At 46.2% G+C, this 18,921-nt stretch overlaps 1 protein-coding gene across 1 annotated transcript in view; it reads right to left on the bottom strand.

The window, feature by feature from the left end:
* Positions 1-3,519, bottom strand: part of PODXL (podocalyxin like) — a 52,007-nt gene extending 48,488 nt beyond the window's left edge. The window contains exon 1 of the mRNA XM_063308753.1: positions 3,336-3,519. Within this exon, the coding sequence (XP_063164823.1) occupies positions 3,336-3,435 (100 nt within the window). The 5' untranslated portion in view covers positions 3,436-3,519. The remainder of the gene's footprint in view (positions 1-3,335) is intronic.
* Positions 3,520-18,921: the final 15,402 nt, after the last annotated feature.

The following is an 18,921-nucleotide window of genomic DNA, read 5'->3' as shown; positions in this document are numbered from 1 at the left end:
TATCCCATTTTTTTCTAATTTTAGATGTTATCATACTTCATATAATTCTAGTGCCTATTTTATAATTTAAACATAGACTGCACCCTGGACCTCACTCACAGATGTTAGTTAGGTTGTTTTATAAATGTATTTTAACTTTGTCTTAAATTTTATTTCGTTTACTATCTATTAAGACAGATGTATATATAATCACAGAACACTCTGCTTGTGCTGGTCTATGACTGTAATATATTGAATTAGACCACCAGGGAGCCTCAGGGCTGGGAAAACTTGCTTTGTTTTAAAGAACAGATCTGCAGCCAGAAGAAGCGTGATGGGCTAGCACTTTCTGACAGCTAGGATAAGCAAGGTGTGATTCTCTAAAATAATTTATTGCAATGATTTGTAGGCCCTTTCTATTGGGCTGATTTGAAGCCGTTTATGAAGCCAACTATACAGTTAACAATGACTATAAAATAATAAAACAGGCACCACGCTACTAATCCATCTTCAGTCCTTGAAGGTCTTCAAATTCGGAAAGTCAGCAGGGAAAGGACCCATCCTGCATCGGGGGACAAGCCATTTATAGAAGCCCCCCCCCCCGAAATTCCTGCCATATTTTCTAAGAAGGGAGGGATACTCCTCCGTGGCTGGCTTGGGCAGATGTTGGTGAACTTCAACTCCAATCATCCCCCACCACTGGCCATTTGGCTAGGTAATGGGTATTGGAGTCTAAAAATATCTGGAGGGCCATACATTTCTATCTCTAATCACTTATAGGCACCCATTTAGAGGGTGGTGACACAAAGATCACCCAAGATAACCCTCCAGGTTTGCGGAGGATGCAAATTCTGTTTTAGCTCCATGCAACCCACTTAACTTGATTTCAAAATTAAATTGGCTGAAAATTGGTTTCAGGCTTTTCCCAATATGGGGAAACACGAACTGACCAAATAGCCCAGTTTCAGACCTGAAACACCACAGAAAAGCCTAGCCAAGGTCCAAACCAAGTCCAGCAGGTTGTATGAATGTGGCCACTAGGGTTCTTCCCAACTTGGTTAAGTAGAACATCTGAACACAGCCACCCACCAAACCCCCAACGGGGACATCAGCTTCCAAGGCCATCTGTCTTCCTCAAAGATCTCCAACCTCACCAGGGTTCCTACACCTGCTGAGCAACTCAGCAACCAAAGTTGTCATCAGATTCACAAAGGCAAACAGGGAAAATGTCTGCACACAGGACTGACATGCACTGCAAGTAAAATAAATAACAGCTTTGGCTTGGCATAACTTTTCAGCTAGGGTTGGCGCTGGAGGCAGGGGATGTTGTGAGTCGTCCTAGTAGAAATCCCACAGGCTGGCTTTTGAATCTACCATTTTAAACTGGTACATTTATCGGGGGAAGGCACCCCGTACTCTAAGCACAGAGAGTTTCTACTGGTGTGACACCCAACCTCGCAGATAAGACATGCCATAATTCCGTTTGCACTTGCTGTTTTTCCCACCATGCCAGAGTGAGGACAACAGGCCTTCAGGGTCAAAGCACACGGCCCAGTCCCTTCCGTGCCCCCCATATCTGACCAATTTCCATCAGGCTTTCAACCTGCATATCGCTAAACAGGCACTATTACAACACTCAGCACAAGCCTTGCAGGGAAGAAATTGCGTTTGAAGGGACCAGCATCAGACTGGGTCCAGCACATGCCAGCGCTTAGCAGATTTTGGCTGATCTTGGATGCCAAGCAGGGTCTTAGCACTCGGAAGGGGGAATACCTGGAGCATCCTTGGCTAGGCTGGGGAGGGAAGGAAGCATCTCTGAACAAGTCACTTCGAGAGGGCCATCAAGAAAATTGCACAGATGCTATCACCCAGCATTGTTCGCATATGACATTATATCAAGTGACTTATACTACACCAGTATTTCTCAACCTTGGTCACTTTAAGACGTGTGGACTTCAACTCCCAGAATCCCCCAGCCAGCATGGCTGGCTGGGGGATTCTGGGAGTTGAAGTCCACAGTCTTAAAATGACCAGGTTTGAGAAACACTGCACTACAGACTGCAAAGGATCCGAAGCGGAGCATGTTGATCCCTCACATCTGCTGAACCATTCCAGCTGGATAACGTCTTGCTGGTCTGTTGGGACATTGCCCCACGCCCATGCCCTTCCACCCAGATCTTCAACTGACTAATATGCCGGTTCACACAACACACAAAACCCGGGTTCACGAATTATCATAGTTACATTCACCTAACCTGCTATCCAAGCCCAAAAAAAACATTGGATGGCCTCAAGGGATTGTCTGGTGTACCCTAGGTGAGATTCCCACAATATCCCCACACATACCAAGCCTAAAGGCAGAATCAAAACTTGACATGAAACAGGCTTAATGTTTTTAAGCCTCTCTTTAAAAAAGGTTAACTCTCCACCTGTCAAGCTGGTGCTTTTTCCAATCCTCTAGATCCAACAGAACCAGGAACATTGGGGAGGAAAAAAAAACAGTCAGCATTTTGAGAAGGCAGCTGGACATGACTCTGCGGACTAGCAGCAAACCTGGCTGGGCTAGAGCATCCGGATGGGAAATTCAGACACTCTGGGAAGAGTCAGCCTTTTACAGGCAGCATTTCCTGGAAAAGGAAAGGCCAGGACACTATTCCACCTGAGTTGGAATTTTTGACCTTGTTCTCAAGTGTGCCACTCCTGGGAAGTCAACACTCAACTGGCAGCTCACTGGACAGGCTTTTATTTATGATGCCTCCCAGGATCCAAAACTGTAACTCGAAAAAACATGTTTGCTTCTGCAAAGCCTCGCTCTGATCCGTCAAGGCTTCCACAGGGCATCTGCATTCCAACCCCGGTGGGAATCACTGGCAAAACTCCGAATTTCAGTGGATCCCAATCCCCAAGGCTGCATTCACATGATAGGCTTAACCCCATTTCTTTCATTGTCCCGTTTTCCGGGCTCACACAAAAGACGCAGAGCGTTAAAAACAACACAGGCTGGTCCGCAGCGTGTGCTAAGCCACGGCCAAGGTTCACCTTCACCCAAATTCGCACCGTGGGCCCAGCCGTCTGCTGGGCTTTGCCGGACCGGGTTAAGCGTTTCGTGTGAACCCGGCCAATATGCTCAAAGCCAGGCTTCCTTTCCCGGGGGCCTTCCTTACCTGCCGGCGGTGGGGGGAATGCAGCGACCCTGCCCGGAGCCTCCTACCCCGAATATCCGAGCAGGGAGGCGCGACAGCTCCCACCATCCCCCGTCGCTGCCCCTCCGGAGGACGCCAGGTCGGGGGGTGCTCCTCCCTCCGCCGCCGCAGGTCCCGGGGCGCCCCCCGCCCCCTCCCCGCCGCGGTCCTCACCTCTGCAGGGCAGCGAGCCCAGGAGCAGCAGCCCCGCCAGCAGCAGCCGCAGCGCCGAGCGCATGGCGGGAGGCGCGCGGCCGGGATCACCTCTGAGCATAGCAAGAGCGCTCCGGCCGCGACGCCGGGCGCCTCCGCCGCCGGGATCCCTCGGCTAAGTAGCGGCCAGCCGGAGAGATGCGCGCCCGGAGCCCGGCTCCCCGCTCCGCCGCCTCGCTCCGGCCGCTCGCGAGGGTCCCCGGCCGGGAGAGCGCGCCGCAGCGGGGCAAGGCTGCGCGCCGCGCACCGGCTCCGCCGCGCCGCCCCTGCGCCTCGCCGGGGCTCCTCGGGCGCTCGGCTGCCGCCGCTCCGTCCCCGCCGGCTCGCCCCGCAACGCTGCAACCCCGCGGCCGCCGCGGGCGAGACTGGGCTCCGGCCGGCACGCGCTGGCCAGGTAGGCTGCGGCGCCGCGGACTTCGGGGCGGGGGCGCGAGGCCACCCGGGCTGGGCGCGAGCGAGCCGATTGGCCCTTCCGCTCCGAGCGGGCTCCCGGAGTGGCTGGAGGCTCGCCCGGCGCCGATTGGGCGGCGCGCCTGTCGGCTCGATCGGTTCCCACCCGCGGGCGGGGGCTGCCTTCTCACGACCCGCTTAGCCCGCTCCGTGGATTCGCGCGCTTTTCCCGCTCGCGGCATCCCAGCGAGCTGGGTTTGCGCAGAGTCAGCCGTCCTCAAAGGAACCGAGGTTAACGAATTGATCCTACGCTGCTGCCCATGCCGCCGGTCGCCTTAGAAAGACCCTCCGGGTAGGAGTGTTGTGCGGAGGGGACAACGCGTGTCCTCAGCCAGACCCTTTCATTCACCTTTCCTGGCATCTCCAGGGGCAAACGTGAAATGTTCAAAAAGCCAAACATCTGTGCACTTTGTTTTCCCCTTGGCTGTCTGCATATTTTTATCACTGTTGTCAGTCTGGGCTGCAATCAAAACAATGTGATCTTTTTCTGAGCAGACATGCATAACAACAACAACAACAGTAACAGTAAGAGTAGTAGTAGTAGTAGTAGTAGTAATAATAATAATAATAATAATAGCAGCAACACTCAGTGATTGGAAACCAGTCTCTTGACCCATCTATGGACCAATTAATAGATGTTCTGCATCCTCTTTATATCATTTTATCATGCCAAATCAATATTGCCCACAGAAGAGTGGATAGAAAAATTAAACCCAAAAATTCCCAGAGCGCTCAGTGTCCCGTAACACTGAGATAGTGGGAAGAAACCCCAAAGTCAGTTTCTTTAGGAGTAGGCAAAGATGCATAAAATGGAGAGCAAGTTCTCCCTAAATCAAAGTTTTGGAAAAAGCAATAATAAAACAAAAAGAAAAACATGATGTTTGGAAGCCATGATCATTTTGAAAATTGACCAGAATAATTTGCATTGTTTCGGGTGCAATTTAGAAGAAAACGATTCTGTTAACAATAGTATGATTATAATTGTCATGATCAGAAAAAGTTGACAATGAAATAGAAATCAATAGTTGATGAAAAAATTGAGTATTGGAATATGAAACAGATTCACTGTGTCAGATGCAATCAAAAATGTTCTTTATTTTAATGGCTCAGATGACTAGCCGATGTAAGACTTGGTCCAACTCAGCGGAACAAAGCTATAAATAATGTGGCCATGAAGTAAAAACCTGTTTCTTCTACAGTTTTAAGAACTGGTCTGTTTTTTTATGGTATTTCTGATTGGTTCTTGTGAATCTGTCATTAGATGACTTGGAAGTCATTATAGAGAAAGTCAGGGTTTCAGATGTCAGAATGAAAAGAACTTCATAAATAATTTGGTATGGTTAATAAATTAAAAGGACTGGATAGCAAAGGGCCTTTGCAAAGACCAATGGAAGAGGGAATGTTAGCATATAAACTGGAATTAGACAGTAAAAAAGACAGATTTTGCCAGGCTGGCTGGAAATTTGGAAAACTGATATCCCCCCAGATATCTGGAGGATACCATGTTGAATGGAAGTATATAACTGGGAATAAATACATAATTTCGTGTTAAATGTAAGGAAATGCACTTGGGTAGCCCAATATGATTAGCCTATCAATTAAGAACCTCAATACATTTACACAACATACTAAGATACCTTCAGCTCCTGGAGAAAAGGCAGGATATAAATTTACCCAAACCAACCGAATCACAATCATTTAGTAACCATGATAGATGGATTGTTGGAATGAAGCTGACAGGTTCCAATAAGAAGTACTCATATCTACGGTGAGCCAAAGTCACTGACTTTGGGTGGGACTTAACAGGGAAATCCAGCACCAGTGGGGGCCCTCATTTAAAGGATTATTTGCAGGTTGGGTTTGCATCAGCATCTGGGTTGTTCAAAATGTAAGGTTGAAAATAAAATACCAGCTTATAGATTTAGTCTCTGAACTCAAGGGCCTGTTTAAGTAAGCAAGTGCAGCCAGTCCTCACTTAACAACCATTCATTTAGTGATGGTTTGGACTTATGACGGTGCTGGAAAAACTGATTTATGACCTATCCTCACACTTATGGCCAGCGCCACATCCCTGCGGTCATGTGATCATGATTTCAGCACTTGACAGCCGGTTCGCATTTATGACCGTCGCAGAATCCCATGGTCATGTGATCGCATGGTCACATGATCGCCATTTGCAACCTTCCTGGCCAGCTTCTGGCAAGCAAAATCAGTGGGGAACCATGTGATTCACTTAATGCCATGTGGTTTACTTAACAAATGTAGTGATTCGCTTAATGACCACCGCAAAAAAGGTAAAATTGGGTTGGATTCACTTTTGACTGCTTCGATTAGCAACCGAAATTCTGGTCCCAATTGTGCTCGTTAAGCGAGGACTACCTATAACTGAGCAGATCCCAGGAAGGCATGATATGGCATTGTCCAGATTGTTCAAATATTAATCGAGTCCAACATTTAATTAATGCTACCTGTGCAGTTGTCACCTGTCAGCCCTGACCTTGAGCTGAGCGAGGGAACCAAACAAAACAGCCCTTGTCTCTTTTGGCACGAAAGAATTGATATCTGGAAAAAGCAGGGATGGGCCAGGGAGCGTTTGAGTGACCGTGGGTGCTTTTCAAAGTCCCTGAAGCAAATAGTGCATTGATGGAGAAAGTCGTGACAGTAAGAAGCAGGGCTGCTGGCTATTTATTTCAGTTTTTGGCCTGATATGTACACTCTGTTTTGTGAAGGGAAAAAAAATTGAGCTCAAATCCTGGTTCCTTCATGGACAAGTTCTGCATCCTTCTCATGGCTGCTGTACAGAAGCAAGATATTTTTTGACTTCCCAGTTTGGCCTATAATCCTAGGATTTTCTGGTGGTCTCCCATCCTGCTAATCTCCCTACCCCGGCTTAGCTTCCAAGCGAAGACTAGCCCGCAGCCACCACCAACTTAGTGAACTTTCACAGAAGAGGCCCAGGCAAAATTATGGAGGGGGATAGGCCTGTCCCAGGTGTTCCCAGCAACTCAGCAGTTTCCCATTTTACAGATGAGCCAACTGAGGCCACAAGAAAATGACTCATTCATATCATACCAGCGTGTTTGTCGTTTCGTCGGTATACGGCTGCAGTCACTTCCGTAACTGTGGTGGTTTCTTTTCTGGCCATCTCTGTCCTCCACTTTTTAATGACATAAATAGACGGATAGAGTGGAGGCCCGCAAGGGCTTTCCACCAGTGTTTCTCAACCTTGGCAACTTTAAGATGAGTGGACTTCAACTCCCAGTATTCCCCAGCCAGCATCGCTTCTGGGAGTTGAAGTCCACTCATCTTAAAGTTGCCAAGGTTGAGAAACACTGCTTTCCACATTGGGATGGAATAATCCTGTTCTTCACCTCTTGGACTTCTTCTACTGGTGTCTGTCCATAACACCGAATCTGCCGCAGCAAGCACACTAAGTGTTCATTGCAATTCTGTGTAACGGGGAAATCCTTACCCCTCCTCTATATTTGCCACAGGAAAGAGATCGTTTTGAAAAAGCCGTTTTCCACAACCTAATTAGGACCCAAATGCAGGGATTTACTAGCAGCCAGAAGGGTCAGCTTCAAAGTTAAAATTAACTTTGTTTTTCCAGGTGACTTCTCCGGGCATGGAGATTTTCATCGTAACAACACACACAACTCATGGGCTGGGCTGAAAAGCAGTGTCACAACGACTGTTTTGGTGGTTTTCCTACAAAACCATTCTTTAGTGATGGTTCAGACTTACGATGGTGTTGGAAAAACTGACTTACAACTGGTACTCACACTTATAACTGTTGTCGCGTCCCCATGGTCACATGATCACGACTTGGATGCTTGGCAACCAGTTCACATTTATGACCGTCGCAGCGTCCTGTGGTCACATGATTGCCATTTTTGACCTTCCAAGCCAGCTTCTGGCAACCAAAATCAATGGGGAACCGTGTGATTCGCTTAACGACCCTGTGGTTCGCTTAACCCCTGTGGTGATTCGCTTAACTATCGATGCAAAAAAGGTCATAAAATCCGGTCAGATTCACTTAATGATCACTTCGCTTAGCAACCAAAATTCCGGTTCCAGTTGTGGTCATTAAGCAAGGACTAGCTGTATGCAATCTCTACCAATATTCCCATGAAAATCCTTCCCTGGTAAAGCTTTGGCTTTGTCTGAATATAATTTCAATATGGCCTTTCTGTCAGCATGGCTAGGATTCTTACTCTGTATTTAAGATTAATATGGGGTTTATTTGACAAGGTTTGACTGTTTCGTCTAGCCTTTGGAATGGATTATAACCTAGCACCCTGGATTTCAATATTTCATTAGATAAATTTCACCCCAGCTTGGAAATGATGGTTTCCCTCTGCAGAGAGGCCGTGTTCATGCAACATGCTTGCCCATGTTAATGGAAGATCTACCCAGTGTGGTCACACCAAACGGTAAACTAACATTTGGTCTAGTGGTCAAGGCTCCAGGCTAGAAACCAGGGGACTGAGAGTTCTAGTCCCGCCTTAGGCACAAAGCCGGCTGGGTGACCTTGGGCCAGTCCCTCCCTCTCAGCCCAGCTCACCTCACAGGGTGGTTGTTGTGGGGAAAATAGGGGGAAGAAGTATTTAGGTATGTTCCCCACCTTGAGTTATTTATAAAAATAATAAAGGCGTGATAGAAAATAAATAAATAAATAAATAAATAAATAGTATCAAGGTTTCTTTGTGGCTTAGCATCTTGTGCAAACCCAGGGTTAATTCAGGGATCAGCTGAGATTTGTGGCCACTCATTCCTGGGAGGGGTTGCATGCTTTTTAGGATCCAGAGCAAATCCTTGAGAAAGGCTGGGCAGAAAGGTGTAGCTGAAACATCACAAGTGTGCAAATGATCTTTAATTCTCTTTCTTCTTTCCATCTGAACCAACGCACCATCCTTCTGAGCAAGCACGCAGAGGTTTTCCCCGGCTACAAACTTTTATCCTTTTGAGTTGAATTTTGGAAGACTCATGTGTGAGTCAGATGTATTTTAATCCGGGTCTGCCTGGGGCAACCAAGAAAGAAAACAAAAAACGAAGCTGCAACTTCTACACACCCCAGACCCGGTGCTCGGGCAGAGATCCAAGCCTGGCTGGCTTTTTGTCTGGCTGTTTCCCCGTAATCCCAAATTATTGAACGGCATCGGCTCCTGAGACAGAGCAAGGGGGTCAGAGTAATAACGCTTGGAATTCACGGCGGGATTGCCCAAAGGGATCGCCAGGGCGCTCCCTACCCAGGCCAGGGGCAGGAGGTGGAAGGACAGGAATGGGCTTCGGGGCCTTGACAAGGGAGGGGCTAAAAAAGGGCTGGGGACTATGGGTGGAAAAAATGTGGATGCCCCAGACTAAAAGCTGATTCCCTCTGTTCACCAGGTAAAGGAAGACACAGGCAATGAAGGCATTCTCCCCTCCCTCCCCCTCCCCTCCCCTAACCCCTCTTCCTCCCCCTCCCCTCCCCTCCTCTCCTCCCTTACCCCCTCTCCTTCTCCCTCCCCTCCTCCCCTCCCCTAACCAAGTGATCAGGGACTGGAAGGGTGGGCCTTTATATCTTTAATATCCAAGTTTTTGAAAACTTGGTAATTACATCACACCAAGTCTTGTCCCTTGGTGTCTTTCATTGGAAGAAGAGGCGAACCTTGCCAATGAATCACGAGAATAAGCATTTTAGTCCAGAAAAGCAAGTGATCAGAGATGGGAAGGGTGGGCCTTTATATATTTATTATCCGAGTTTTTGAAAACCTGGCAATTACATCACACCAAGTCTTGTCCCTTGGTGTCTTTCATTGGAAGAAGAGGCGAACCTTGCCAATGAACCACGAGAATAAGCATTTTAGTCCAGAAAAGCAAGTGATCAGAGATGGGAAGGGTGGGCCTTTATATATTTATTATCCGAGTTTTTGAAAACCTGGCAATTACATCACACCAAGTCTTGTCCCTTGGTGTCTTTCATTGGAAGAAGAGGCTAACCTTACATATGAACCATGAGAATAAGCATTTTAGTCCAGAAAAGCAAGTGATCAAAAGGTGGTGGACTCTTTAGTGTTTAGTAGGACCTTACTTTTTCAATATTTTTTAAAGTTCATTATCTTAATTGTTTCAGTACAACTTCTCTCTAGGTTCTTTGTGGGCAAGTGTGAGGCTGCTGTACTATTTTTTTTCCCACCTGTGGGGGTTTTTTTGCCTTGAAAAAAAGTATTCCCCAAAATATTCCAAACAGCTATTGTGGAAAACTCCTGAAACTAGGTGGGGTTAAGTCCCCTTAAGTTTCCACAATCACTGTTACAGTAAAAGTCTCAGTTTAACAGACTGTCCAGGGGGAGGGAGTATCCACTGAAACCAGATGTTTGTTAAATCTGAATTTACAAAATTTGTGAATGATGTACATCACTGTTTCTCAAACTTGGCAACTTTTAGACATGTGGACTTCAACTCCCAGAATTGCCCAGCCAGAAACACTGACATACATGGATGCAAATGATACAAATTGAAACTATGGTCCATTGTTCAGATTTCAGAGTTATCTGCAGTCCTGAGTTCCTTTCCATAATTTCTTTGCAATGTTCTGTTGGGTTGGAAGGACTAAAAATGAAAGTGACTCTACCGCAGGCTTCAGGATCTCAAGTGAATTACTTGCCTCATTGAGATAAGAAAACAGATCAGCAGAAAGAAAAGGTTCTGGCTGCACTTTTCCCTTGTGGTTTAAAAATAACCGGTTGAAGAGCTTTACCACTGTATGGCTTCTTTTTCAGCGAGGCATCTATTTCTGTTTTATTGACTATTCTAAAGCCTTTGACTGTGTGGACCATAACAAATTGTGGCAAGTTCTTAGCGGTATGGGGATACCAAGTCATCTTGTCTGCCTCCTGAAGAATCTGTATAACGACCAAGTAGCAACAGTCAGAACAGACCACGGAACAACGGAGTGGTTTAAGATTGGGAAAGGAGTACGGCAGGGCTGTATACTCTCACCCTACCTATTCAACTTGTACGCAGAACACATCATGCGACATGCTGGCCTTGAGGAATCCAAGGCTGGAGTTAAAATCACTGGAAGAAACATTAACAATGTCAGATATGCAGATGATACCACTTTGATGGCTGAAAGCGAAGAGGAACTGAGGAGCCTTATGATGAAGGTGAAAGAAGGAAGTGCAAAAGCTGGCTTGCAGCTAAACCTCAAAAAAACCAAGATTATGGCAACCAGCTTGATTGATAACTGGCAAATAGAGGGAGAAAATGTAGAAGCAGTGAAAGACTTTGTATTCCTAGGTGCAAAGATTACTGCAGATGCTGACTGCAGTCAGGAAATCAGAAGACGCTTAATCCTTGGGAGAAGAGCAATGACAAATCTCGATAAAATAGTTAAGAGCAGAGACATCACACTGACAACAAAGGTCCGCATAGTTAAAGCAATGGTGTTCCCCGTAGTAACATATGGCTGTGAGAGCTGGACCATAAGGAAGGCTGAGCGAAGGAAGATCGATGCTTTTGAACTGTGGTGTTGGAGGAAAATCCTGAGAGCGCCTTGGACTGCAAGAAGATCCAACCAGTCCATCCTCCAGGAAATAAAGCCAGTCTGCTCACTTGAGGGAACGATATTAAAGGCAAAACTGAAATACTTTGGCCACATAATGAGAAGACAGGACACCCTGGAGAAGATGCTGATGCTAGGGAGAGTGGAAGGCAAAAGGAAGAGGGGCCAACCAAGGGCAAGGTGGATGGATGATATTCTAGAGGTGACGGACTCGTCCCTGGGGGAGCTGGGGGTGTTGACGACCGACAGGAAGCTCTGGCGTGGGCTGGTCCATGAAGTCACAAAGAGTCGGAAGCGACTAAACGAATAAACAACAATCTCTTGTTCAAGGCCAGCCCAAATGAAAAATCTCATGGAATCTGTGCTGAAAAAACTGTATTATTCCATACTACAGAAGCCTTGTTCCATCCATGGCTCCAAACCCCGAAAAATTTGGATGCTGTTGTTTTGTTCTCATTTTTTTTCCTTTTTCAAGCTTTTGACCAAGGAAGGAGCTTTACAACATGGGGCGGCGGGGAGGGAGGAGCTAAGCACTGAATGCCGAGGAACTTGCCTTCACCAACCTTCTATGTGTGTTCCAAAGCTACTCACCCCGTTGTGGCAAGCTTGCAGCGAAACTCATTCAATCATTTTCCTTCTTCCCGGTGGGCTTGCTTGAAAAATACCAGAAAGTTGTCTGGGTAACCATCCAAGTTCTCGGGTTTAGCTTGCTCATTCTTTAATCTTGCCAGAGGCCCAGAGGAATGTAGCTGGTTGTTTTAAAGATAAAAGCTGCAGACTTCCCCTACATTCTTCCCCAATTTCACCCTCCATTAGCTTGGTATTGCAAGACGGATCAGACAGCAATTGAAGCCGATCGCAGGGTAGAAGGGAAGGACATTCCTTTTAAATGAAGCTGAATAGAGTCGCCTTGAAGAAATCTGGCTCTCAAAGCTGGAAGGACCAATTGATAGTGGGCACGGGGTCAGGGATAACAATTGAGCAGAAGGATCATCCAGTTCGTTGAGTGAGGTCCCCATTTAAATGTTTTGCTAAGAACAATTGAGTTAGATGCCCCGATGGTTTAAGAGATACCACCGCTTCTTTTTTTATGACATCCCTAGAAAGGCCCTTTCTCTACAAAGCTTTGAGTGTTGGCTAGCTTTTCTTTATGAGGTGAATGGCTGTTGATGGCTGGTGCCTGCTAGTTCATGACGCCTTCTGACTGGTGAAGAAGGAAGCAATTTGGCATCTTTAAAATGGAGTCCCTACAGGGAGAGAGAGCCGCCCCTTTGTGTGGGACTGCAGCACCAGCCAGGATGATCTGTGGTTCTGATTTCTCTTCCGAGCAGCTCCGTGTAATCCCTTTGCATGTTTTTTTAGGAGCCACAGACTCAGGTTTCAGACAAACTGGAGCAGTTGCAGGGAAAGAGAATGAGGATGCTTTGAATCTTATGAAGAGAAATGGAAGGAACTGGGTAAGTAAGAACTTGGGAAAAGATGACTGATAGCATCACCTTTACAGCTGTCACACAGAAGAAGATAAAAATGTATTCGCTGTCATTCCAGAGTGCAAAGCATGGGAGAGTGGCCTGAAGCTACAGGGAGGCTGATACTGGTTGAATGTTAGGGAAAGGTAAGAGCGATTTCATGGTGGAACCAAAAATCCAGAGATGGTGGGCTATCCTTGACTGGATATGTTCAACCAGTCTAGACAGCTGTCCATCAAATGATCCACTGATTTGGATTCCTGCTTTGAGCATGAGGCTGGATCTAATGGCCTCAAGACCCCCATTCAACTTTAGAGTTCCGTGATTTTAACAATTAATGCCCAGTGTCACCACTCTTCATCTGGAACCCCATATTATCTGTCCTTGAATATGCAACCTGAAAAGAGCCAAGATGTGTTCTATTTTGTCCCAAAACTTGAACTTCGGTTACAGATTAGGCACTTCCAACAGAACATAGAGGAGTCTTCCAAGGGGCCATAGTAATTTGACACTGGAGCCAGTGACCCAGGGAAATGATGAGGTCCCCTTCAGTGGGTCTATTCAAGCTGAGGATCGGCAGCCATTTGATAGGGATGCTTTAATATGGAACCTTGCATTAAGCAAGGAGTTGGACTTGACGCCCTCACTAGACCCTTTTGATTTTATGATTCCATGATTCCAGAGTTTTTATGGCTTAGCATGCAGTGCACTTGGTTACTTTCCTTTCAATGTATTATGTGCATCTAAAAAATAAATTAACTCAGTAACCTGCTTGGTGCATAGATGAATAATTGCCTCTTTGTTCCCTTTAATTGGACCTAGGAAGAGGCAGAGAAGTCAGCCTAGCTGCTCACCAATGGGGTCTCCAGATGTTTGCAACAGGAACCCCCACCAGCTCCAGACAGGCTGGCCAGTGGCCAGGGACAGTGGGAATTCTTGTCCCACAGCTTTAGGTGCCCCACAGTTAGGGAAAGCTGAATGAAGGGACAGGGCCAAAGGTATGTTTCCCAAGTCCTTTTCAAGTACTGTGTTCAAAGAAGCCTTTACATTGTTGATATGCAGGATGTAGCCACATAATGAGAGTTTCCTTTGAGCAACAGAGTCTCAAGCAGATGGCATTGTAAAGAGGCCCCTGAGCCTAGTAGATGCAACTCATACAACCATTCCAATGTCGTTTCTGATTTCCTGCCATTTCTGCTGATTTTTACTTTTAAAAAATAGCCCGCTGATATTGCACTTCCTCAATGGTCTCCCTCTAGAGCCTGGTTTCTCAACTTTGGCCACTTTAAGATGGGTGGACTTCAACTCCCAGAATTCCCCAGCTAGCTGGCTGGGGAATTCTGGGAGTTGAAGTCCACCCATCTTAAAGTGGCCAAGGTTGAGAAACCCTGCTCTAGAGAGTGTTCAAGCCTTGTGAGCTTCTAGATTTTCTTCTCCTGGACTGTTCCTCTTGCTTTCCTTTGTCCCCCAAGATAGCTTTGCTGTCAAAGATTGATGTGAGCCATTGCTAAGGGCTCCACAATGCCCCTTCTCAGCCCAGGCAAGTTCACACAACCCCTTTAACCTGCTTATTGAAGTATTACATTATTCACATCGTGCAACATTAAATTTTCGACAGCAAGGGAAGGAACTTTTTCCTTGCTCGTACCTGAATGTTGAAAGGCCCTATGATGGTTGAAAAGTTGGCCCTCGGGTGCAGCTCTATTGCACGCAGGGCCCAACCGGTGTGCGTTGGATTAATTTGTGTCTTCTGCGATGTGAATAGTAGAATCGTTGGCACATGTAGTGAACTAGGAGATGATGTAATTAAGCAAAAATGAAAACTGGATGTGAAAAGGAATGGCCTTTTAGAAGTGTCATAGAAAATGATGGTCAGGGAGAGAAAAGGGGGTGTCGTGTGAAAATTCAGCAACAGTTTCTGACTATTGTTGGTTTTTGGTTTAATGCACACAAAGGCAGAACAACCCCCCCCACACACACACACACACACAATCTCCATGGCTGTGCCCTGGTTTAGTTCCCAGCTGAACACTGACTCAGCAGATTCCCTTTTCTAAAAGCAAGACATTTGCCTGCATTCACACAACTGACTTAACCTTGCTATGGAATTAACCCATTTTCTGGGTTTGCCTAACACAATAAATCATAAACTAATCAAGTGATTGACTCTAGGCCACACGCAAAGCCACAAAAAAGCAAACCAAGTTCACCAAGCATAGCGGGTTGTACAGATGCAACCCTACTCTTTACCAGATCTGGTCTGGTGTGCTAGAACTGGCTTAATGACCACAATTGGGACCAGAATTTCGGTTGCTAAACGATGCAGTAATTAAGTGAATCTGACCTGATTTTATGACCTTTTTTGTGGTGGCCGTTAAGCAAATCACTGCAGACATTAAGTGAACCATGTGTTCGTTAAGCGAATCACACGGTTCCCCGTTGATTTTGCTTGCTAGAAGCTGGCTGGGAAGGTCGAAAACGGCGATCACATGACCACAGGACGCTGTGATGGTAACAAATGCGAACCAGTTGCCAAGCACCCAAATTGTGATCACATGGCGTGGGTGTGCTGCAACAGTCGTAAATGTGAGTACCAGTCATAAGCCGGCTTTTCCAGCACCATTGTAAGTCCGAACCATCACTAAATAAATGGTTGTTAAGTGAGGACTACCTGTACTGTGTGAATGCAATCCATTCAGAAGGAAGAGCTGTAAGCAGAAGCTACAATGTTCTTTGCAGCTCTTTTTCCATCTGAGATTGGGATGCTGCAAATTCTGGCTGGGAGTCCCCCCTCTTTTCCAGTGACTGCTGATATTCTTCCTGTTCTGCATTGTGGAGTTGATTTTACAGGGTTTCACTTAGAAAATTTTTACACAAATGTTCTAGAATACATGAAAGATTAATTGGGCATTATTGATTTATTGGATGTTTTAATTTATCACCTGCTGTTCAAGTCTTATGTAAAATGGAATACAAATGGGAATTGCAACAAAAAATAATTTTAGACAGTCCTTTCCTTTCTATCTCTGAAGTTTCCTCTCCTCCCTTTCAAATCCTCTTTGGGTTGCTTGACAAACTAAGCCCAATCAGGCCTGGTTTGCATTTGGATGGGAGACCACTAAGAAATCCCAGGGTTGTAAACTAGGTTGGGAAGTTTTTTTAAAAGTCCCAGAATCCCTACTAGGAAACCAGATCTGTACCATGGCAGGAAAATGTCATGGATGTGTCCACGAAGTCGCCAGGAATCAAGCTTGATTTCTGGTTATCGAAACATCTCAGCAAGTTATTCACACGGCCAACCTTGTCTGTCTGGGCTTGGAAGCTAAGCAAGGATGGAGGTCATTTGTGCTTGGATGGGAGACTACTACCCAGGACTGTAACTTAGAGTGGAAAAAAACAGCACTTACACACTGTGTCCATGAAGTCAGCCAGAGTTGAGGTCAAGTCAAAAGAGTTTTATAGAAAAAATAAGGCTCTAATGCTGGGAAAGGTGGAGAAGAAGAGGACCACCAGCATCAAAGTAGAAGGATTTAATTTCAGCAAGACCTGAAGGGCCACGTTGGGACAGATCATCCTGGAGAAGGTCTATCTAGGCGGCCTCCAAGAATCACCACCAGCTGGATGGCGCATAATCAATCAATCAATCAATCAATCAATCAATCAATCAATCAAAATGAACACCTAGCTCTGTTGAGAAGCCTCTAATGCTGGGAATGGTGGAAGGAAAGAGAAGCAGAGGACAACCAGCAGCAAGGTGGATGGACTCAATTACAGTAGTGATGAGTGCAATTGTTGGGAGACCTGAAGGGCCAGTCTGGGGATACATCATCCCGGAAAAAGTCTACCTATGTGGTTGCTAAGACTTAATATTGGCTCGATGGTGCTCAATCAGTTATTCAATATTCAATTTATGTGAGAGATCAGGAGATGTACATCCTGTTTCCAGGATCAGAGGCAGCCTACATTTTAATCCCAGTTGCTAGAAACAAATAAGAGGGTATTCCTGCATTCTGAGCTGCTCCTGAGCTTCCCATTTGCATTGGGCTAGCCACTGTGGAACAGAATAGAACACTAACTCACCTTTTGGTTGAATCCAGCAGATTTCTTCCTGGGTTCTTTAGACACATCCATTTAGGTCAGTGTTTTTCAAACCTGGCAACTTTAAGATGTATGGACTTCAACTCTCAGAATTCCCCAGCCAGCCAGCTGGGGAATTCTGGGAGTTGAAGTCCACACATCTTAAAGTTGCCAAGTTTGAAAAACACTGATTTAGGTGAATCCATTGGCTTCTGGTCTCTGAAGCAATCATGGGTTTTTCAGGGCTTACAAAGTGCTGAATGCTTAACAGAAGCTGGTACTGCTAGCCTGGCACCTTTTGAAATTTCATCTTGGTAGTCTGCAATTTTAATAGCCCCAAGGCATGCTCCTTGCCACTCAATTCATTGTCCAAAGCTGATTGGCAGAGAGGGGCCTCTGTGCTATAGCCAGTATGGTCAATACCTTGATTCTCGGAACATTTTATAAACTAACCAATCAAGCAAGCAGAAGGCAGCAAAAATGATAAACAAAGAAACAAACAAAATGGTGCTTTAACTATTCCTTGCTGGCAGAAAAAAAGGCCAGTAGCAGGCTGCAGCTGGTTTGCTCTTGGCTAGTAATTGGCAATTGCCAGCAAAAAACAAGCCGTCTGGCCTGTTTTTTGCTGGCAAGAAAGGAACAAGATGTTTTGCTTTTGTGGCATCTGAGCAAATGCAGGGATCTTTCTATGCAAGCCTTGCCTTGCAGTGAAGTTATGCTGCAGGCATGTAAAGAAAGAGGTTGCCCAGTGATGTCGCTGTGGGGTGGGGCTTCCTATAGCTTCTCCCACTTTGCTGCAGACTCCCCTGCTTGGAGATTTTTGAAAGCCGCTTTGTCTCCACATCTAGCATTCCTGGAGATCTTCTGCCTCCCTAATCTTGTCAGCCAGGCACTCGTGTCTGATCTGTGTCACTTGTGACCTCACCATGGTGCCATCTCTCCAGGATTAACATGCCAGTGGGACAACAAAGCAACATTTGGAGTTGGATGAGCAGTGGTGTCTGGATATAATTGGCTTTATCTGCTCCTCTGTCACTTTCCTGCAAAAAGAGGCTGGTGGAAATGCTCGCAAAAGATCTAACGGAGGTGAAATGGATTGGTTGGAAGGGAGAAGACTGTCATGACCTTGGCGTAGCAACATTGGATGAAAGAGGACACCATCCTGTCCCAGCCTTTATGATTGTCACTGCATCAGTCCAGGAAGCTGCTCTTGAGAATGAAGAATAACATGTACTCCCCATCTCTCAGGGGCAGGCTGAAGGAGCATCAAAGCTTCCTTTGATGCCTCAGTGGAGAATGTATGGTTGCCATGGGGGCAAATAATGGGGTGGGGTGGGGTGGGATGGGATCGGGGTGAAGGGAAGCTTAAAGGTCTGGACAGCATCATTGTAAACACTGCCCTTTGTTCCACAACAGCATCAGGATCTCCCCGGGGAAGGAGAAAGGCCACATGCACACAAAACCAGACGCATCTTCATAAATCATGCTGGGCGCTGCAATATAAATCTACTACATTTGGCATAACGGTGGACTGGCCTATTTCCCTTTGGGGTCAGCGATCTCGGTTTAAGCTGGGATGGATTCCAGTGCCAAAGGTATCCCTTCGTATCAGGTATGCTGGGGAGAAATCCCAGTCTTGCACCTTGCTTTGAACAATCTCTGAAACAAAAAACAACTGTTTTCTTTTCCTGGTCCATCTGCAATGGCTGGACTTCTTTCATTCCGTGGGGTCTCTCGCCCCAGAAGTGGGCAGAAGGATTCTGGGGAGGTCTTTCTCAGGGAGAGACATCCCTTCCTTTCATTCCTATTTTCTTGGACAAGAGCCCTGGCTTCAGGATCTGCCCCACCCAAGAGTGAGACTTCTCTTTAGCCACATCACTTTTTGGCCTGAAAACTCCCACAAGGTGTTTCCTCTTCTGCTTTTGATAATGAAAGTTGGGTTATTTTAAGTCCCAGGTTTATTGGCTCAGCTTGATGTACACTGGAAAAAAAAATCAACAAT

Source organism: Candoia aspera, chromosome 7 (assembly GCF_035149785.1).
Source record: "Candoia aspera isolate rCanAsp1 chromosome 7, rCanAsp1.hap2, whole genome shotgun sequence".
NCBI lineage: Eukaryota > Metazoa > Chordata > Lepidosauria > Squamata > Boidae > Candoia > Candoia aspera.
The sequence above is the reverse complement of the archived record's forward strand: the minus strand, read 5'-3'. Positions and strand labels throughout refer to the sequence as shown.